This window comes from Patiria miniata, unplaced genomic scaffold (genome assembly GCF_015706575.1).
Source record: "Patiria miniata isolate m_02_andy unplaced genomic scaffold, ASM1570657v1 HiC_scaffold_9, whole genome shotgun sequence".
Taxonomy (NCBI): domain Eukaryota; kingdom Metazoa; phylum Echinodermata; class Asteroidea; order Valvatida; family Asterinidae; genus Patiria; species Patiria miniata.
In genome coordinates, this window is record NW_024037076.1 from 14,195,471 (window position 1) to 14,218,867 (window position 23,397).

The 23,397-nt window shown below is 41.3% G+C and overlaps 1 protein-coding gene and 1 non-coding gene across 2 annotated transcripts; both read right to left on the reverse strand.

The window, feature by feature from the left end:
• Positions 1 to 289: 289 nt before the first annotated feature.
• Positions 290 to 22,436, reverse strand: LOC119720472 (sarcosine dehydrogenase, mitochondrial-like). Its single transcript, XM_038190144.1, has 15 exons — positions 22,118 to 22,436; positions 20,727 to 20,905; positions 19,310 to 19,489; positions 15,211 to 15,334; positions 14,244 to 14,449; positions 13,174 to 13,303; positions 12,272 to 12,449; positions 11,390 to 11,531; positions 9,888 to 9,971; positions 8,456 to 8,569; positions 7,440 to 7,578; positions 5,638 to 5,896; positions 4,186 to 4,442; positions 2,575 to 2,743; positions 290 to 1,710 (listed from the first exon to the last, which is right to left on the reverse strand). The coding sequence occupies exons 1-15, from the start codon at positions 22,434 to 22,436 to the stop codon at positions 1,440 to 1,442; spliced, it is 2,751 nt and encodes a 916-aa protein (XP_038046072.1). The 3' UTR covers positions 290 to 1,439.
• On the reverse strand, positions 6,101 to 6,172 carry Trnaf-aaa. The gene has a single exon. It is a non-coding gene; the product is annotated as a tRNA-Phe (tRNA).
• Positions 22,437 to 23,397: the final 961 nt, after the last annotated feature.

Below are 23,397 nucleotides of genomic sequence, written 5' to 3' on the forward strand. Positions count from 1 at the left end.
AGGCCAAATATAAAAACAAAACATGTTTAGTGTCCCCACCCGCTTCCTTTTTGGAGGCCGCCTCCTTTTTTTCTTTTTTTTAAACTGAAAAAATTATAAATTTTAAACAGTGATGTCATTTTGGCCACTTTGTCTGTTGCATCTAGCCCATGTAAAGTTGGTATGTCATTTCCTGAGTCCAAATGCGGCCATTAAAAAAACCCAACTGGTGGCCATCTTGAAAAATAGCCCGGTCGGGCGGCCATTTTGGAGAGAGAGAGAAAAAAGGGCCTCCCACTTCCTTTTTTTAAAAAGGTAGGACGCTAAACATGTTTTTTATTTTTATTTGGCCTTACAGTGAATAAACAGTCAATTAATTAATCGGCATGGCGGCCAGTAGTTTTTAAAGTTGTTTGATAGAACGACGTTACAGACAGGTTTACAAAAAAAAACAAAAAACTGGCTTATGTAAAAGATTCCTGAGCTTTTAAGGACGAAGAATCAGACATTTCCAAATTACATAAGAATTTTCCACAAAAATACTTTCGGAACCCAATTTTGAAAATCAGATGTGAGTGGGTCCTGTGTAACATTTTTGCCAATCTCGCACACCCGCCCATGTTAAGTTTTCATGATACATCAAAAAAAAATTTCTAAATCTAATACAAAATTTCTGCAATCTTAGAAAAAAAAATATATTACCACCACCCTATCACATAGGAATAAATCAGTATAATTTAAACTCTTTGATCTGGGAAAAAGATTCCACTTTTTTATTTACTTTTTGTTGTTGTAAGATTAGATTTTAGGATTAAAAACAATAGACAAATGTACTTAAATTTTGTTTCCCTGAAATATATTTTGAAGTACATCACCCTAAAGAAATGGTACAAACATGGTATGTTTGTCAATTTTTTGGCATTAATATCTGAGGTCATGAGTTTGAACTGCAATCGTGTTTTTGCACGCTAAGCGTTATAAAAAGAATAAAATTTAAGCACAATTTTTAAATAAATTTATTTCATTTTTTTTCGGGCAGTTGTGCACAATCTGTCCTGTCTTCACTCTTAATATTTAGAATAGGCTTTCAAAACTATATCTGTATCTTTAGCAAAGAAAAGAAAAGAAAAGAAACATGCATATTTAGCGGAAAAAAAAGTCTCAAAACTACTGATAACATAAGTAAAAACAAAGTACAAACATGGCTCGTCCACGTTGATCAGCTTATCTTTCTAGTGGAAAGAATGTTGCAACCTGACGCTGCTTTTTTCATCATGTATCATCTCAACGAAGGTCATTCATTGCAGAAATGATGATGAGACATGAATCTGGGACCGAGAAACATTTCCAATTTTGTTAGGAAATAAATTGTCTTGACTCTCCATAGACTTGGTACACAACCGCTGAAGTGGAGTCAGGTTGCAACATTCTTCTACTTTCTTGTTATCGTAATTGGTCACTTAGTCGTCGGCGTAGATACCCTTTATTCGCTTGTGTTGTGGATCAAAGGGGCTTATCAGGTGTAGCTTGGCTTGGTAGACCTCTTCCATTCTCTCGATGGTGTAGTCCCCTTCTGCCAGGAATTCATTTGTGACGACGTCGCCGCTGGGGTTGCTGACATAGCCGTAGCCGATGTTCTTGTTCAGGTGGTAGCCGAATTCGCCGCGCCTGACAAAACCCACCACTTCGCCGTTGCGTCTGATGCATTCAAAGCCGAGAAGTGGTACGTGCCTACAATCAAAGCAAGAGATGACCAAAAAAAAAAAAAATGAAACAAACCAACTACGACAAAGGAAAGACATCCAGGGTTATAAGCAGAAGTCCAACTTCACAAATTAGACTTGCTAACTGAAGCAGAATTTCTGTGAAACTATTTTTGCTTGCCTAAGTTTCAAATGGTTTTAACACTCAATTATGGTGGATGAGGGGGTTGCATTAAGCTTCAGTTTTGATTTTGAGTTCACCTTCCGGTATCCCTGAAAATAAAGATCTTTCAACTTCAATTTTGGACAAAAAATGTTTCCAAGGTATGGTCTACCTGATTTAAAAATATGTATGTAATAATTGATTTTTCTCATTGGTTAGAATTGAATGAACTCGGTCAAATTTGTTTTCTTCCTAAAATTACTTTTAACCAGTGCCTGACATCACAGTAATATGCATGGGTTGACGTTTGTTCCAAGTTTAAAGCAAAATTAATTAACCGTTTAGAAGAAACAGATAAACTGTTTTGTTGTATATAATGCGCCTATCAAATGTCCCCCCCCCCCCCCCCGCGCTACCCCAGGTCCGATGTCGGGATTTGGACATGTTTTTCATGCCCCAGGGTGGGGATTTTGGTCACTCAAATTACATTGTTAACATTGGCGTACTAATGGAAAGGCAATCACTAGTGCGCCCATGTATGTAAGTCGGGGCATGGTCGGGGATTGTCAATTAAATTTTGCCCGAGGGGTGGGGATTTTGTCACTTCAAAAGTGACAATCCCCACGTCTTGGGTGGGGCAGCCCGGGAGGGGAGGGGTGGGGGAAACAATTGATAGGTGCATAAGTGATAAAGATAGACGCTATCTGATTCACTCTCTTTAATACTCACTCCTCTATAGTGAAGCAAGCCCTCTTCTTTCTGATCCCCTCGGCTTTCTGCTTTTCCACAGCCCCTCTCCCGAGGAATGGAGTGCCCTTCTTCAACTTGCACACAAAGCCCAGTCCACTCTCCAGAGGGGTGTCCTCTGCTCGGAGGTCGTTACGCCATAGATGGTAGCCTGCAGAAAGGCGTAATAATTATGTGGGTCACGGGTAACAGTGTTGAATAGAGACAAAAGAACGTCTTTGTTGGAGTTCATTTTGAGATTGGATCACTTGTGATGGATGACTTGATTACAACTCTGGTACAGGAGTGCAATTGGGAACTTAGAAAAAAAACGAGGAAATTCCAAACCAAACTAGAGTTTGTACAGTGTTTTTCAATTTGTAATGGCATTCCTGAGAAGTAAGAAACGAGGAAATCAATGGATCCGAGGAAAAGTTGCATTCATGCCTGTCCGGAAAATGATGCTGAATATGCCCTTACCTAAGAGTAATAAAGTTCGAAAAGTTGAACAAAGAAATTGACTGGAGCGGGGCTTGAACCTGCAACCTTCGGATAACCGTTCCGGTGCTCTACCAACTGAGCAATCCAGCCCTATGTTGGTGGTTCCCCAATTTGTCAATATCTCTGTTCAAGGGCGCTAGTCAGAAGCAATAAACCTGTATGTGCCATACAGCCTGGGATCACGCCCAAAGTCACGAGACAGACCTGGGAAATAGCAAACAGCGATCACTCGGAGAGAATACAGCTTCTTTCTTTTTACAAATTTTCAAATGAACCACAAAGGGAACCTGACTAGGTGAATTATAACAATTGAAAAGTTGAACAAAGAAATTGACGGAGTGGGGCTTGAACCTGCGACCTCCTGATAATAAATTTTGTTCATGTTTTCAATTTGAAAGGAAACGGTAATTTGAAAAGGGATATCCTTTCCTGGCTGATATCATTTTCATTTTGAAGTGATGGCTTGTGGTGACTCTGGAAAATAATGTTGAAAGTGCCCTCAACCAACAGTCATGTTGTTTTGATTATATTATCACTTTTAAAGTGAAGATGCAACATTTGCAAACATCAAAACACAAAGTGATCAAATTATCATGAAATATCTTACTGGATTGTTAGGGAATGAAAGTGAAAAGCATTCTGTAAAATCGTGGCTCCTGGTGTGCTGACATTTTCAAGAAAACTTGTATTTTTCCAACGCTGGTCAGCCGACCAGCGTTTTTTTCAAAAACTGCTCCTAATTTTTTCATATTTAGTTATGCCGCATTTTTTTGGGAAACTGATTATGCACCTGTGAAGGGGTACAAGCCAGCTAGACTGATTCTTTGACCTTACAATTCCCTAAATCCTATGAATTGTTCCGTTTCATCTTAAGTGGGGTCAGGAAACCAGACTACAAGAATATGGTTGGTTTTCTTGGATTTTCCAGCATCTCCGAACCCTAAACGTGAAGCAAGTGAGTTTAACAATATTTGTTATAACATACTAATCCCCCGAATCCATTGATTTCTGAAAATTGCAGCAAAAGCAAAGGTTGTACATTCCCTTTAAAGAAAAATGCCAACTAGAAAATAAACATCCTTTCCTGACGAAATTCTCATATCCCAGACTCACCCTTCTCTAAACTCAAGGAGTCCAGCGCCCGGTACCCTCCGTTCACGATGCCATACTTGGCCCCGGCCTCCATGACGGCCTGGTAGATGGCAACCGCCGACTCGTTGTTGACGTGCAGCTCGTACCCCAGCTCCCCGACGAAGGACAGCCGTATGGCGCGGGTCTGGTTCCCTGCTATGTCGATCACCTTGTGGGTTGCGAAAGGGAAGGCCTCGTTGCTCAGATCAGCTGACGTCAACGACTGCAGCAGCTCTCGGCTGGGCGTGATAAAATGACGGAAATAGCCAAATTGTAGTCATGTAAAGTTTATCTTTTTAACATTCTCTTTGTTAAATCACAAAGATTCTATGACAGACAAAATGTTCGAGTACTGTACAGATTTAAAAGCAAAGAAAAACCGCAGATATCAGATTTTTATGAATCTGCAACGTGCAAATTGGCCACAATTCACAAGTAGACAAAACTTTTTAAAATTATTTTGGAATGATAATGGCAAAATTGCCTGGCTCTACTTGCCATAAGTGAAGAATCCCTGCTACAAACAGAACAAAAAATTCTGTGCTAACGATAGGCATATTGAAGGGAGTTGCACAGAAATTCTACTAGCATTAAAGGGAAGATACAACATTTGCAAACATCAAAAAACGAAATGATCAAATTATCACGAAATACCTTACTGGATTGTTAGGAATGACAGTCTAAAGCGTCCAGTAAAATCGTGGCTCCTGGCGTGCTGACCTTTTCAAGAAAAATTGTATTTTTCCAACGATGGTCGGCCGACCAGCGTTGGAACAAAACCGGCTTTTTTCAAAAACCGTTCCAAGTGTTTCATATTTAGTTATTCCACATTTTCTTTGCAATTGATTACACACCTGTGAAGGGGTACAAGCCTGCTAGACTTATTCTCTGACGTTACAATTCCCCAAAGTATATTATATGCTCCGTTTCATCTTAAGTGGGGTTAGGGAACCAGACTACAAGAACATGATTGGTTTTCTTGGTTTTTCCAGCATCTACAAGCCCAAAACGTGAAACAAGTCAGTTTAACGATATTCGCTTTCACATACTAATCCTCCAAATCCATTTATTTCTGAAAATTGCAGCAAAAGCAAATGTTGTACATTCCCTTTAATTTCAAGTTGGTAATTGGCCCAATTTTGTTCATTAGTCACCGCGGCTGCTGCGTCGCTCCACAACAATGACTTGTCAAAAAATCCAGCGTATCTCAACGGTACTGGTGGACAAAACTGTCTTAAACAAGTTGACACAACATCTGACGATTGACTTGTGTCCATGCCTGTATCTGGTAACCTATGATTCTACACTTACAATTTTGGTGCAACATTTTCATGCTTACAATTTGCTAACGCAAAATGGTGATCACAAGCACAGATGTCTGTGATAAGCAGCCACCAATTTGGACCAAGGTCACAAGTTTTCGAAAAAAAGTACCTTTTTGGTCCTTGTACGCTTAGAACTCCCATGTCCTCCGAGTGGTCCAAAATGTTGCAGTCAAATCGCTCATCCTGCATGATGGTCCTCATGTGCGTCTTGGCGTGTTGGGCTACACCCCCTCCGGCAGCCACGTAGAAGCCCTGCCCATCAAAGACGGGATCGATGGCAGAGCCCGTGCCGCTATCCATGACGGACACCGTCAGGTCCATTTCTACACCCCCGGCTTTATTCAGGGCACAGGTGTACACGGTAGAGCCTAGGGGGTATGGGGGGGGGGACAAGTGTGTTATTTCTCATAAAAGTGGAATATGTTGCTTTGGACTTTGAGGCTTGAGCACAAGTATCCTCTCAGTGGTAGAAATAACAGTTAAAAGGTGAATCAGTACTAGCTTTTGCCCTTAACCGATGTATAAACACTGTATACTCAGTGTGTTACCTCCCGAGTCAAAATTGGAAACAATCACTCGGGTGGGACTCGAACCCACGACCTCCTGCTTTTTGGGCAGACATTTTACCACTCGACCACCGAGCTTGTGAGATCAGTTTAGCTGGTTCGAATCTGATGTACATTCGAATCTGATCTTGATTCAAACTTTCACTCGAGAGGTAACACACCGAGTATACAGTCTTCATACGTTAGTGAAGGAAAAAACCTAATATTGTTTTACCTCACCCCGACACAAATTCATCTTGTGAATCGTATAAACACTGAATACTCAGTGTGTTACCTCCCGAGTGAAAGTTGGAAAAAATCACTTGGGTGGGACTCGAATCCACGCCCTCCTGCTTTAAGTGTCGACGTTTTACCACTCGACCACCGAGCTTGTGGGATAGGTTGGCTGGTTCGAATCTCATGTAGATTCGAATCTGATCTTTTTTCCAACTTTCATTTGAGAGGTAACACACTGAGAATACAGTGTTTATACGTTGGTGAAGGGCAAAACCTAATATTGATTTACATCACCCCAACGGAAGTTCATCTTATAAATAGTTAAAAGGTGGTTACCATGTACACTGACCAGCGAGGTAAGTGCTCCCAATAATCCTGCTTCCCATCCCCATTTGAAAAAATAGGCCCACTCACTTGTGAATGGGGGCAGATGTTGAGCTACCCCCTGCTATTTCTGGTGGGTATTAACAACTTAGTCACTGTATCGCCCCAAACCGCCCTATCTATAACTCCCTGTGACGCCCAAAATTATCTGAGCACTCTATGAAATTATGGATTCACCTGCCAATAAACACAAGGTAATTCAATGTAGCACAGTTGCTAGTGGGTTAATAATTTCTTCATGTAAACTGAGTAGCAGCAAACATTATCCAGCATAAAGATATGATCCAATAGTTCTATACAGGGTGGTCCAAAAACCGGAACGGTATATACTTCCACTACCTTGAGACTCAAATCACCTGTACCAATTGATGGAGAATCCTTTTAGAAGCAGAATAATACGAAAATCTCCTGATTCGGTCCAGTAGTTTTTGCTGTAGAGCCTGTTTTGTGAAGCGCACTTCTTTCATGTGGGTATCATTACATAATAATCCCTCTATCAATTACAATGTAAGTCAAATTCCCGGGCGCAGTTTAGTAATTCATCGGAACAAAAATAACCTTTCTAACCTTGCTTCACTGAATAAAAACTCCTGAACAGAATCGGGCGATCTTGGTTTCATTTTTCTTCTAAAAATATTCTTCACGCATTGGTATACGTGGTTTGAGTCTCAGGGTAGTGGAAGTATGCCATTCTTGTTTTTTTTGTGGATCACATTGTATAGATGTCAGTTGACATTTGACCTACCCACGGGTTTGGACATATCATTGGTGAACATCCAATCAACAGCTTTCTGTGCGTCCGGCCCCGTCACATAGAACTTGCCAAAGTACGACATGTTGAAGGCTGCAACGCTCGTCCTACACGTCATGCATTCATTCCCAATCTGTGAATAACAAACGGCAACATTTGGTCTGTATTCCCGACCCTATAAAACAAGACTATAGACTTTGTTCACGAGTCGGCCATATTAAATTGAAAGCGAGGTAAACTCTTCACTTTTTGGGACTTGCAGGTAGAAATGAAAGCAATGAAATAAAAGTTACTTACAAATGAATACCGGTCAAATCTGATGAATAATTTGGGATTAAAAACATGTTTCAATGTTTTAAGCCACGTTCAAAAAATAAATTGTGTGGGTGGGTGCGTTTGTTTATAGTGTACATCGAGGACACACACGTGCAACATCGGCCAAGTTCGGGCAAGGACCATTAGTCGACTAGTGGTTGATTTGTGCGAACGTCTCTAGTCAAACGCTGGTCAAAATTTCATCGCAAAACTTCTGGATCCTGGCTCTCTGCTAGCGTTATGGATGCCCGTGGCTATTGGTTACCAACGAAGCAACCAACCCCAGTAGGCTGGTTCCAAATAGTTGACTAGCGTAGTCAACCATCGTCGACTAGACAGAGTTCGGGCAAACGTTATTTAACCATTGGTCAACTATAGTCCTTGCGCGAACTTGGCATCATCGGTGAATAAAGGACAGAAACCAAATCGAGGTCGTTAGAAAACGTGTACAAAAACCAATGAGAGCTGTTGCGAAACAGTTAGAGTACAAACAGAGGAAAAGGGAAGAGGAACAAAAGAAAATCCTCGATTTACACCATAAACAAACGTGGGTGGGTGGGTGGGTGGGTGAGTCGAGTCGGGGAGGCAGACGGTCAGACAGTTAGGCAGTCAGTGAGATAGGTAAAGAGGGAAGGCTGGCACTCTGGATGATCAGCAATTTTATGCGGATATAACAATTACATTAAAATTCTTACAATATCGTGATGCTTGGGGAAGTCAAAGGTGTAATCATCGCCCAGCAGTTGTTTGTAGCGGTAGTTTTCATGCTCTGGTGTGCCGTAATAGCCGTAAAAGTCATACTTCAAAACCTAAACAAAAAAATCAAATTATGTGTAATTATGATTTCTGCATATGTATGTACATCAATGAGCATATCTTATTATGATAAAGGCACACTGAAATACTTCAAAACCTAAAAAAAAAAAAATCAAATAATGTGTAATTATGATTTCTGCATAAGTATGTATATCAATGAGCATATCTTATTATGATAAAGGCACACTGAAATACTTCTCTTTCAACAGCAGATTTTGGAGCAAAATGGCAGATTTCCATTCAATCACATTTTTATGGGTGAAAAACTAAGGTAGATGTACATGTTCCGTATGTATTACTATTGGAAAAAGACATCAGGGGAAGGTAACAAGACAATGGATAACAAATAATTCTAACATCGCTTATTTGAGGGGAAGTGTGGCCTAGCGGTTAGGGTTCATGACTCATGATCAGAGGGTCAGGGGTTCGAATCCAGCAGCTGGCCATATGTTGTGCCCTTGGGCAAGCCCCTTCACCCCCACTTGCCTCTCTCCACCCAGAAGTATAAATGGGTACCGGCGTTAGCTGGGGAGTAACCTCCGATGGACTGGCATCCCATCCAGGGGAGAATGGAAATATTCTCAGTCGTTTCGTGCCATTGAAACCGGAGATAAACGCCGGCCTGATGGGCCATATTGGCTCGGGACAGACTTTACTTGTTAGTCACTCACAAGTTGAATCCTGAGACAATAAGGTACATGTACCAGGGGATGACCAAAGACAAAGGAATGAAATTCCTTCAAACTGCTTCCGACTTGACTTGAGACTGAAAGACTAGGAATTTACTTTTATGTAGACTATAATTCTGTCTGTTGAGTACTACGCAAACTCCTGCGATGGGGAAAAAACCTTGTCCTCTGAAGCTTTCCTAATTGAATCCCCACCCTGTGATTTGTGGCAGATTGCTCTTATTGGCATTCAAGGCAAATTTAAATTTTACAAAATATTTTAAAAGTTGAACAGAGAAATTGACTGGAGCGGGGTTTGAACAGCTGAGTTTGAACCTGTAACCTCCGGAATACCGTACCGGTCCTCTACCAACTGAGCTATCCAGCCCTATGTTGGCGGTTCCCCATTTTGTCAATATCTTTGTTCAAGGGGCGCTAGTCAGAAGCCATAAACCTGCACATGCCATGTAACCAGGGATTACGCTCAAAGTCACAATGCTAGCAACATTAGCAATGCTACACACCTGGGGAATAGCAAACACGGATCACTCAGAGAGGATGCCGCTTTATTTTTTATTACACATAATCCCTTGTGGTCTATGTGATTGAATATTTATAAACATAATAATGTAATAGTTATTACCGGAGCAGGGCCATCTGTTGCAAACCAGCCGGGCCGTTCCCATCCCAGCCGCTCCTGATAAACACAGCCTGCATCTTCCAAAACCTGCAATTCAATTCAAGAAAAACATGAATGTCATCATCTCGTGAAGGCTGAACGAAGGAGTTAAGGAGGGAATAATATATTGTTTTGGGATGGGGGGGGGGGGGAGGTGGCTAATGCTTTTGTCTTACAAACCCCCCCCCCCAGACTTTCAAGCAGACCCAGGTGAAAAAAGGAGAATAGTAGGATCAAAATTTCCACACAAAAAAAACAGGACAAAAGTAGGACTTTGGAGGACAACATCAGGACTTTTACAGGCTTTCAAGAGTAGTTTTTCGTTGATCCTCATCGTTGATGTCCACAGCATCATAAGCCTGACTTGGCATGTTCTGTGCTCACAACACTTGTGCTCCATCCTCAACTAAGCCCTTGGAAGTGCAGTTGCAGTACTCCTGCGCCCAAGCCCTTCGTTGTGTGATTTACATATGACAGTGTGCAACACTGTTGACAGTGTGCAATACCTGATTATTCTGAATGACCTGTCACCCATATCATTGTGTGCATGCGCAGCTGAAATACTTGGTACTTGGTTGGTTCTTCTCCTAAGGACTTCCACAAGGGAGTATAACTAGGAGGCCAAAAAACACCGGGGCAAACCCCTTCTCTTAGCGATAAGTGTTCTTTTACTGGGTTCTTTTACGTGCATTAGGCCTTATAAAACACACGGGATTTCCGGTTTAACGTCCCATTCGAAGGACGAAGCAATACTGGTTAAGTGCCTTGCTTAAAGCTACAGTCCATCATTTGTAATTTGTGCATTTTGTTCATTTGAAGCAACAAAAGAGTTCAAAATCTAATGAAGGATACTGAGCAACTAACCTGATGAAGTTTCAGCTAAGCTTCAGCTGTACATTCCAAGAAAAACAGCATTCTAAGATCTCAATTTCAAATCAAAAGTTACTGAATCATGTTTTGAATTGTTTTGAATTGCAGCTATACGCGACGTCGCGCACTGATCCGACGAATTACAACAGCCGCGCGCGCGTGTGCGTCGTTCCAATACTTGTGCGCGCTGCGCTGAATAACAAAACGAACTACTAATTTAAATTTTCCTACGGTGCTTCTTAAGAATCACCGTTGGAAATGCCTTCTTTTGTTGATTACTTCAAAATGACAGCTTCCCAGAAAGAATAATTTCACAGGGAGTTTAGTTCCCTTACTATCTTTCAACCAAGTTTGTTTTTCAACAATAATTACGCTAGTTACTTTTCGGATGGCTGCAAATGATGGACTATAGCTTTAAGGGCACAAGTGTCCGGGCCCGGGCTCGAACCCACGCCACTGTTGCCTCTGAAACACCAGAGCATGAGTCCGGTGCTCTTAACCGCTAGGCCATGACACTCCACTAGTGAACTGGTTTAGTCAGCCACCCCTTGAGATACATTGGACTTCAACCCTTCAGCCATCTGCCAGTGCAGTACCTTGTGCAAGGCATCCTTCCTCATGTTCCTACCAGCCAGAGGCTCATCATGAGGGAAGACAGTGGAGTAGTTCTTGGCATAGGCTTCCTGACTACGCTCGTCCACCCAGGCGGAATTCCTGCTGACCTTGGGGTCAAACCGTCTGCAAGAAATACAAAGGACCACAATTAGAAGCCATTTCCGATCCCGCAAGCTCGGTGGTCGAGTGGTAAGACATCTGCACTAGAAAGCAGGCGGTCGTGGGTTCGAGTCCCACCCAAGTGATTTTTTTCCAACTTTCACTCGGGAGGTAACACACGTAGTATACAGTGTGTATACGTCGATGAAGGGCAAAACCCAATATTGATTTACATTTCTAAGATGACATGCATGCTCAATGCTCACTTAAAAAACAGGGCTTTTAAAACTACACAACTCCAATTCAAGTAAACATTGATTGATTTGCTTTTTTTGAAAATATTTTCGTTTGAAGCAAGAGAGTTGCTCGAAATCATAAGGTCAGTCGGACATCATTGGAAAAAAACCCTGACTTTTTTTCATATACTGCCCCCTATTTACCAAAATTAATCAGTCCACACTGTGTTTGCAAGCGGTTACACGTCCATAAACGGGTGTAAACCAGCTAGTCTGGTTCCCTGACCAGATAATTCCATAACGTCTATAAATTACACCGTTTTTGCTACAGAACTATTGGCCGTGTCCAAATTACCTGGCTACGGCTTGAAATTACACACGGGCCTATGGGATGAGGCTTCAGCCGCTACCATAGACTTGTCTATGGGAAGTGGCTGCAGCCGCTACCATAGACTTGTGTGTAATTACCAGCCGTGTGTAATTCGGACGCTGCCTTAGTCTTTGCTTTATAGCGGCTTTGCCCCTGACCTGATGTCGTAGCTGTACATGTCTAGCTCGGGCCTGCCATTGACAATCCAGTGGGCCATTTGTTTGCCCGTTCCGCCGCCCAGCATCAGACCGGAGCTGTTCATAGCACAGTTCAGGTAGAACCCCCGCACCTCGGGCGATTCCCCCATCAGTGGTTTGTGGTCCGGGGTGAAAGACTCTGAAACAAGGACAATGAAAAAAGTTTTTTTTCTGACATTTTTTATCTGATATTTTTTTTCTCTTCACGTTAGATGCTACAAAAATGCCTTAACCCTAACTCCCTAGGGGGTGTGCAAAATCGTATTAAAATTGAAGGATTCAGGACTGTTAGGGCTATTAAAAAAACAAAAACAAAAACCAATAGTTTTCACCCCTTTTTTGGGGATGTAAAAATTTTGAGCAAAAAAAAATATATTTACCCACTGGGGACCCCCTATTGTCCCTCTGTTGTTTGTACTCTGAACTTTTTAGGAAGACCTCCCATATGTTTTGTACACAATCTAAAATGGGGACCTCTCGTGAATTGGGGACCCTATTGTCCTCTATTGTTCAACACCCCCTATTGATTGCAGAAACAAACTCACCCACCCACACACCCCTTTTATGTTTTAAATGTAAAAGGAAACACAACTTTTATTCTTCGCCTAATTGTTTAACTGTCAGTGCTAGTAATAATATATTTCTTGGCTACTGAGATGTTCTTTTCAAATAGTCCACTGAAGTTTTATTGCAGGAAGGGGGTGGAAAGGGGATTTGCTAATTAGTCCACTAAAATAAGCTGTACAGATAACAGATGTTTAACAAATTCAGACTGTTTCGATGATCCTACAAAAAAAACCTTATGCTTTGACTCAAGTCTGGTGCCCAACCTAACTAAAGTGCATTACTCTACCAAGTCTTACCCGGTCCACAGACTGTTGACTTGATTCCCGTGGTTTCCAACACGGGTATGCGATTCACGCAACCGTCAATGTTGAAACCAAAGACGTCCCAGTCCAACTCAAACAAGGAAAAGGCAAAGTCATTTTTCACCTGTCCAAAAAAAAAAAAAAAATAGAACAAATAAATAAAAATCAATCAATCAATAAAAAACTAACTAAAATAACTTGATTGTCTATCACAGTGAAACCAGCATGATTTTAAATTAGTTCCCCAAATCCTATGAAAAAAATTGCAGAAGTGAAGGCGTGAAATCATTTTTTAAGTACATCAAATACTGACTGTGGGAAACTAACTACATGTAGGTGCGGAAAACTAATACGGATAATACGGAAAACTTGACAACCAGTGCTCTATGAAATGAGCCATAAAGCTTGACATGTATCTTTCAGTACTTTGCTCAATGTGTCAAGATCTTTCTCACATGACTTGAACATTCAAAATGGGGAGACTGAACAATTGAGAGATAGACATCAGAGGTCCATTTACTTCAGATGGTGGAGCACTAAAAAAGAATCCCCAAGGTCAAAGGATGAAATCTCACTTCCCATCTGAACATTTCCCTTAACGCTAACGTACCTGAATCCATCAAAATCCACACCCTGTTTTTGGAGGATTTTGGCAGAATCAGGATAATTCCATATTGAGAAAGTTGGGGGATTTCGATGGATTCAGGACAGTAAGCCTAGCGGTACTGCCACATTTTGATGGATTCAGGATACCTTCATATTGAGCAGTTGGGGGACTTTGATGGATTCAGGATCTCAACCGATTTACTTCCGGCTAACTGGCAGTTTCTGATGGACTCACTGGCCACCAACATTTATTTTTGCATGGCAAAATTGATGGATTTTGGCGGATTCAGGATACTTTCTAGTAAAATTACCCAAGGGGTTAGGGTAAATGTTAAGCATCTCCAGATTATGAAGGTTCATGCAACAAACCATGAATAGTTCTTTGACTCATAATATTTGCAACAAAAATACTGCAGTACTCTGAAAGTCTGGTCACAAGGATAACAAAGTCCATCTACCTCCTTCCAGAAGATTGGGTTTGGTTCGTAGCCACCGAAGGCCAGCCCATCCCCCTGGACCTTGAGGTAGACTGAGAGGTCGTGGTCGCGCACGTTGGGCAGGCCGTGGATCCCCTCGATTCTCTCCGACACCACGTAGTGATGATGCATGGGGGTGAGTGGGACGTTCACCCCGGCCATCTGACCGATGTATGGTGCCCAGACTCCTGCAGGTGACACAGTGCACAAATAATGCATGCAGGAGGATATTAAGTGGGAACATCAAGACACAGACTACCAAAACAAAGTAAACTAGAAAGCACTCGGAGAGCGCAACCTCCGCCAAGGCTGAACAATTCCCTGACATATTGTTTGTACATCCAACACGAGGAACTTTTAAAATGATCAAATCATGTTCTGAAATCAAAGGGCAGAAACACTCTGTATTAATATGTATTGTTCCTTTGTTGAATACAGAATTATTATCAAATGCATCTAGCAGAATTGTGCAATTTCCATAGACTCACTGTTTACATAAGGGTTGTAAAACAGCGGCATACAGCTAGCCACGAGGTCTGTACTTAACTCTAGAGGGACCAGTGTCCTCGTGTATAATGACTTTAACATACACGGCCTGTCACTTGCACTGTGTGCATGTTATAAGGCCCAAAAATGGATGGGCCCATCATTGTGGGTTTTTTTTTTGGGGGGGGGGTGGTTCATGGTATATGGCATATTTGTACATACAAAATGGTGAAGAATCCTGAAAATAAATACTGTATCTGGATCATGTCCAAAATCTATTTGGTCCGTACTTGTAACACGGACCACCCTCCAAAACGAATTTCATGAAAATCCGTCCATACCTTTTTGAGTTTATCCTCTTAACAGACAAACCAACACTGATGAAAACATAACCTCCTTGGTGGAGGTAATAAATACAATTCTGCATCAAGCATTTCAAATAAAATTGGCCCCAGTGACTTACCACAGGCGTCGACTACAGTGGACGTCTTGATGGTACCGGACACCGTCTCCACCCCCTTGACCCGCTTCACCCCGTAATCGTCTTCTCCTACCTGGATGCCTGTGACTGGACAGTTAGTCAGTACCTGACACATACACAGAAACGGTAATATCATCTGTCTATAAGTAGCTATGTCCTGAATGAAATGTACAGGGTTAGTAAAAAAAAGCGGAACCTAAACCCCAAAATTATATTTATATTTAAAAAAAATATGTAGCACCAAAAATAATAATGACTGGAAAGCCAATTTCATAAGCTACTTTTAGATGAAAAAAACATGAAATTAGTTAATCTGTTCAAAGAATATCACAATGACCCTAAACCTGTCTCGTCCCAAAAATGCCATTTCAAGAATCGTCGTCACAATTGTCTTCAAACATCACCAGCGATAAAATCTCAGTTTAAACGTTCAAAATATTCAACAAAGTCCTTTTGAACACCCGTCTTTTAAAAAAAGTACATTTTATAAATAATTTTATATATTAATTTATATATATTATAAATGTTTGCCTAACCAGGGTTGTTAATAAAGATATTGTGTACCAGTGTTGTAGCGAGACCGGATAGTCCGAGACCGAGACCAAGACCGAGACCTGAAGTTGCGAGACCGAGACCGAGACCGAGACCAGCCCCTTCAAGGCGGACCGAGACCGAGACCGAAATGGTCCGAGACCGAGACCGAGACCGAGACCGCGGATAATAAATAACAATAATCTAAATAAACAACAAGACACTAATTACAGCTGAACAGTCTGTCCTTGAGATGTTGATGTTCATGGGGATGTGAAGGAAGTGATTGAAAGTTAGGAATCACTTGTACCTGCTTAATTGTGTCATGCGAGTGCTCTTCGTGTTTGCTTCATGCCATAAATTACAACATGGCAACAGAATTTGTTATTGTCACTATCAATTAAAAAAATTGGAAACAACCTAATTTAAAGAAGGGGAAAACCTTATTTGATGAACTCCATATATTTTTGCCACTTTAAAAAAACAACTTTTTTTAAAATATTGTTTGACTACTATAAAGTGTAAATCTGATGAAGAAACTCTAACTTAGGAGTACGACAATTTGTACTAGTTTTTACAAAACTTGAACATGTTGAAACTTGACAAAAGTAAAAAGTTAAAGGTGGATATTTCATCTGTTATAGGAACTCGGACCCTAAACTCCACAGCCACCCCTTGGTTTCAGCAATGACCACTAACAGATATTTAAGTGCAACTTTAATTTTACATTGGACCTCCTTGTAAACCTGATTCGAAAAAAATTTGGAGCAAGAAAATATTGATTCATTTTTTAAAATGTCAGTCATGGAATATAGATTTGTACATGTAGTCCAAAAAAATTGAGAGATGGTAGCCAGATATGGATTGGTCTGCCCCCCCCCCATACCTCTTTGTGATTCTCCTTCCAACCCTGCATGTTTGTGTGTCCCCTACATGTTTGTTTCTTGTTCCTCTGTCATTTACCTCTGAAGAAGGCCTGGCTAAGGCTGAAATGTAATGCCACTTTATTTTTGTTTAATGTCAATAACGTTACATATACTATAGCAGATTGATGGACCATATTTGCCTGATCTATCTTCTGCCCGCCGTCATCATCGTCATTAGCCTATTTGAGAATATGGCCGACACAATAGAAGGGCGCTGTCACAAACTGAATGTGGTGGGTGAGATGTACTTTTAGGGTGGGTGAGATATACTTTTAGGATTCATGGCTCAGTGCCCATGCCTCTCTGTGTTTTGTACCGTGCCATCGTTTCGCCCGCATCAGCTACTTTGCTGGGCAATTTACTTGAATATTTTAGTGATTAACAAGTACGACATGTTGCCAATTTATTAATAGTTTATTGTGATGGCCGTAAACAGCATATAGCGATTAATGGAACACAATTCTTCTCGACCCATGCAAATGCAATTGACATTTAGGAAGGAGACGAGGCGGGCAATTAGACTCTATTTTTGTGTGACCATGGCAGTAGCTCAATTTGTGTTTATCATGATGAAAAGATGAATACATGGCGAGTCAAAAAGAAAGTGACCGTATGATAAAAAAAAATGGCCCGCTCCATTTTGTAAAAAATATAATTGGGATAAAGAACATGTTATTGAGTAGTAACTGTGAACATTTCACGTAATTTGCATACTCTATTCCCAAGTCGTGTCTATTTTAATAAAGATATCACAAAATTCAGCTGTCCACCACTAATACCAATTTAACGGTCTACGAATTGATGAATATCCATTTATCAATATGATGGAAGAAAAAACGTTTTCCCGCCTCCACGAATAAAGGAAAAATTGAAAAAGAAAATAGAAAAAAATCACCAATATTTCTAGGGAAAAAGAGTTGAATTGTTCCCCATATTCAAAATACAAAATCTGACGGTAAAAATAAGTTTCAGTCTTGATTCATAAGATTTAAATCTCAGTTGTATTTGGAATCAATGAGGATGGCTATAAAGTGCTTGTTTCAACAGATCATCCCACAATAAAAACGAGAAATATAAGAAGAGGAGCAATGGTTATTGGACTATGCCTCACTCACTAGAAAGTGAAGAGAGACATGTCCATTAGCATCACACTGCAGTCACATTTGCCCTAAACTGATTCTTTACTTAACCCTAAAAGGGCCGGGGGCGGAATCCACCCCCTCACTTTTTGGCTGGTCTTGACTCGAGACCAGCCAAAACATCGAGACCAAAGGGGACCGAGACCGAGACCAAGACCGAGACCACAGCTCCCGAGACCGAGACCGAGACCGAGACCGGCAAAAAGTGGTCTCGAGACCGAGACTGAGACCGAGACCGGTCTCGAGACCTACAACACTGTTGTGTACTACAGTTGGTGACAGTTGTTGAAACAAGTATTCTGTGTCATTTTCTTTGTTGTTCCAAACAGTCAAAACCCACAATAACTTGGTTTTTTTTTAAGGAGAAAGGTTTTAGGGTCATTGCGTTTAAATGGTGATATTCTTTGAACGGATTGAGCAATTTCAGTATTTTTTTTCATCTAGAAGTAGCTTATGAAATTGGCTTTCCAGTCATTATTATTGTTGGTGCTACATATTTTTTTAAAACATGAAATATAATTTTTGGGGTTTGGGTTCCTCTTTCTTTGACTCACCCTGTAGGAGGAGCTTTGTGACATTCTCATGGCGGCCAGTGAAAAACACATACTTATTCATTTGGATGAATGACAGACAAGGTGCCCCCCCCCCAAAAAAAAAAAATCGAACCCTCAAAGCATCCTGTTTGTCACAGCTTTTTAAAAATTTATCAGAAATATTTTGAAAAGTATAGTGCATCAGCTTTCTGCAACCAACAATAGCTTTTTCAATCGTAGAAATATTTATGGAGTTATGACCAATTCAAACACGAGTCGCTTTGTCATTTGTCCAAGGTTTTATTTGTCATTATATTAGGAATGTGGTGGGTTTGGTGTGAGGGTAGCTTTGCTTTCTGTGATTTTTTGGCTTTTTTGCAAATTTGCGAAAAAGCCTTTGTTTTTGTTCTGAAAATTGTACACTTCCTTTCATCAGATTGACTTCAAACTTGGTACAATGACGAAATGTTACTAATAAATAAGCATAATACGAAAAAGCCCCATGTTCTGTTGCAAATAGACATAATATATTGTTTATTTATAAGATATTGTATCTCTAGTTTTTCTTTCTTTCTTTATTTGTTTTTTTTACTTTTTTTGTGACAATGGTCATTTCCTCTTTTTGGAAGAAATGGCAAAAATTGACACGCCAATGTGGTAGTATTATCGTTCGGACCTTCATGAACAATTTGAACAGCAACTTCCGAGATTTGAATCTTGGGGCTGGGTTTCTTTCAATCGGTTACCCAGGTCCCGCACTACCCGTTAATGCAAACCGAGCTCTTAAACCCAATGCTGGGTGTGCCCATTGGTCAGACTTCATGCACAGGAACGGACAGCTCAGTTGGTAGAGTGATGGCAGTACGTTCGGCAGGTTACAGGTTCGAATCAAGCATCAGTTTTTGATAGTCCACTTAAAACTTTAAAATGTAATCTCAGAATCTTGTCTTACTTTAGCACCGAGTTTTGTGGCTCCCCGTGTCAATGCAGAGCAGAAACCTGCTGGGTCAATGTCACCATCGGTGGGGGAGTACAGCGAGCCGTAGATGTCCGATGTGTTCATCAGCGGAAAGACCTTCTTGGTTTCATCCGGCGACAGGACGTGAGACTCGATACCGAACACCTTGCCCAGCTGGAGGAGGAGAGGAGTACCAGAAATACACAATTCATCATTCATGTGAAAACAATAAATTTGAAAACAATTAGCTTTTCTCAACGTAATGTTTTAATCAAATATACAATATTTGCTTTTGCTATAATTTTCGTTCGTCACTTTTTGTCCGTACGGTAATTCAGCAGATTATCCTCGCCGCGCACTGACTGATTGCTTTGCAGTGCATGTAAAAATCAGCACGAACGGCGACCTCATGCGGCCACTATTTATGAAAATCATTTGGATCTACACTAAAGCCTTGGGCCAATCGTCAATGTGAGGTTTTCTAATTGATCAATCGTTGCGTGGAAACTTGCATGATAGTTAGTGCGCGGTGAAAGGTCATATAGCAATAACGTGTGACATGAACTGTACATAATACATATACACACGCTGTGTGTCTCACATTACAATGCCCAAAAAATATGGTTTCTGACACGTCCGCAAAAGGGGAATAGCTGCAAATAATTTGATGACGTCGGGATTTATCAAGGTGTGATCGGACACTCCACATATGTGACCCGTGTTCTGTCAAAATCAGACTTTTCTGGGCATAAGGTCGAAAATGATATTTTTACATATTGTTAACATATGTTCTTTTTCCTTTTAATAGGTGGTTTAATTTTTGAAACCGGTCATTCCTGGGCAGAGTTATGCTATTTTGAAGTTCATTGTGTCGAAAAGTAGAAAACGGAGAAAATGGCCACGAATGTCACAAAACAGTTATTTCTTTAACTGATATACCTTATCAAAATCATCAAAAATAGTATATGTAGAGTTCAAATTAGGGTTTCAAACTTTTATAATATATTTTAGACATGTTCAGGATTACAAATATGCAAAAATTTGAAAATCGATAAAGATCACCCCCACAGCGTTTTTTAACCCTATCTCAATTTCAACCTCTGCCCAGAAGCGTCTGCTTTTGACAGAACAGGTCACATATTAGCCCTGCCTACACTTATCTATATTCACATATAAGGTCGTGCGCTAGAAATCTAGCATAAAATAAAGAAAAACATAAGCTTTCGCCGACAATTGGACCAAGGCGTTTGATCGGATCCAAATGATTTGCATAAAGTGGCCGCATGAGGTCGCTGTTCGCGCTCCATTTATAATGCACTGCATAGCAAGGACACGTGGCCGAACACCACACCGACAGATAATGATGAACGCCTCGACCAAGGCTGGGCAAAACTAGACTATGCACACTCACCGTTGCAAGTCTCTTGTACTCATCCAGACGTTCCTTGTTGTTGGCGACGAAGATGCCTCCGTTTTCTTTCCAGCCTGGCACTATGCCTGTCTCCGGTTCCAGCACGTTGCGGACCAGGTGAGCCATGTACATCAACAGCTGCACCTCCAGGTCCGAGGGCCTCAGGTTCCAGACTAGACCTATCGAAGAAAGGCACAGGGAGCAACCATGACATTAAAAATACAATAGGAAGCTCCAAAAGACTTCATGGGTGGACAATAGATGGTGCTTTAATAATAATAATAATAATAACGGAGTCTTATATAGCGCATTTTCCAACAATTAGGTACTCAAGGCGCTGGTTATTATGTCTATTATTAAAGAAAAGTAAATAAAGTATAAGAGAAATATGAGACCCATTATGTAGCACCTTATAAGGGTTGACAAGGTGCTGCGGTGCATATTGCAGCCACTGCCAGAAATACCGGGGCAAACCCCTTCTCTTAGCGATAAGTGATACTGGGTTCTTTAACGTGCATTACACAACACATGGGACCTACGGCTTTACGTCCCATCCGAAGGACGAAGCAATAATGGTAAAGTGCCTTGCTTAAGAGCACAAGCACCATGTTCCCACGGTCAGGATTCGAACTCATGTACCACGGCACACAAATCGAACACCGTATCCATTGGACCACAGCGCCCCACATGAAGCAATAATGGTAAAGTGCCTTGCTTAAGAGCTTTGCCACCAATCACTACAGTGGGAGTCAAAAAGAAACTGACCTGGATTCATGAATTTTTTTTCTTAAAAAGCAATCAAATTTGATGCACCAATGAAGTATGCCTCAAAAGAGCATTTTCTTATGCCCATCTGAAAAAAAAAAAGAATTACTGAAATTGATCCATGCTATCAGAAGTTATTTATGTTTTACTGAAAGAAGCTATTTTTTATAGCTGTCCATGGCATGCCATTGGAAGCAATTGAGCAGAGTGAGAATTACAGATTACACACAGAAAATGCAATTTCTCAAATTTTATGGATCACTGATGGCCAAAAATAGCTATATATTAAAGGTAGAGTACACCATTTGTAATTTGTGCACTGTGTGCGTTTGAAGCAACAAAAGTGCTCAAGATCTAAAGAAGGGTGCTGAACAACTAACTTGATGAAGTTTTAGCTCAGTGAATGCTGTTTATTAAAAAAAAAACAATATTCTATGGTTCCCGATTTCAAATCGAAAGCTGCCGAGTCATGCTTTGAACTGCGCCACAATTCAGCATCCGGGACACGTTCTTATTCAACCGATTGCAGCTACGCGATGTTGCTTCTTCCTATAGACCTGTGTCATATCCAGCAATAGCCAAGTAACTCGGACACGGCTTTAGACACATTTTGGCCATGGCCTTACCTCCTGTGTGCCACGTTGTGCCAGAGGTCAACTGGTCTCGCTCCACCAAGACCGCGTTGGTGACCCCCATGTGGGCCAGATGGTACAGCGTACTACAGCCGATGGACCCTCCCCCAATGACCACCACATCCGCAGAGGCCGGCACCGACGCCGGCCGGGTCTTGTCGGCGCTCTGCAGGGTCTCGTACGGGACACCGCCCTCGGCTTGCTGGCTGTAGTGACGCAAGCTGCCGGTCGCCAGCGGCCTTGCGGATGCAGCAACAGCTGCATAGGGCCGGGGCCTGATGAAGCGTGAGGTCCTAGCTAAAGACCGCCACATCTTGATGTGCTTCTATTTGAGTCTTTGTTGGGACAACCTCTCAGTGTCAGTCCAGTCACAATCTAGTCACACCTGACCTAAGGAACAAGACAATTTTGTCTTAATTACTTGCATGTTTGATAGTAATATGAAGGACGAGAAAAGTTGCAGAGGCATTTTAAATTTCGAGATAAAAAATGTTACCGTACCTCATACATTCATGAGTAAATACCAAATTTGTACTGGTTCATTCACCATCACGTGGGAGCCGCTAGTTTTGCTAATTACCAAGCGCGCACGCGAGGATTAACGCAAAGCGTAAATATGCATGCGCAGTTATGGATCGAGGCATCTTCCGACTAAGAGTGAGAGTCCCCTTCATATCCATACCCTCCCAAAATCCATACTACCATACAACCTAAAACCTGTGTTCGGGTTTCAAAAAAGGATAACTCGTGGTTAAGGGCATTGGATTCGTGGTCTGCAGGTAAAGCTGCAGTTTGTGGGTTCGAGTCTAGCCTGGGGTTATGGTGTGAGTGCCCTTGGGCAAGGCACTTTGTCACGCATTGCTTCTCTCCACCCAGGAGTAAATGGGTACCTGCGAAGGTACGGGCCATATGCGCTGTTACTGAGCTGCTGCTGAAGTGGTCTCGTGGCCTGATGAATAGGGGTAATAATTGAACAGCGCTTTGGTACACCTTTGGTACAACGCGCTATATGAGCACCGCATTATTTATTTATGTAACTCATGATCCATATAGATCACACTTTTCTAACCACAATGGAGAGACATATAACGGATGATTAATTATGTACAATTCATAAGCATACATGTGCCATACAAGCGTGACTGCTAATGTAGGCCTACACAACTACTGTAGCTCCCAGGGAACAGAAAATGAGGAACACATCAACTGAACAAATATGTAAGCATACTCCCCTCTTACAATTTCGTTAAAAGAATTCCTGCAGTGCAAAAATA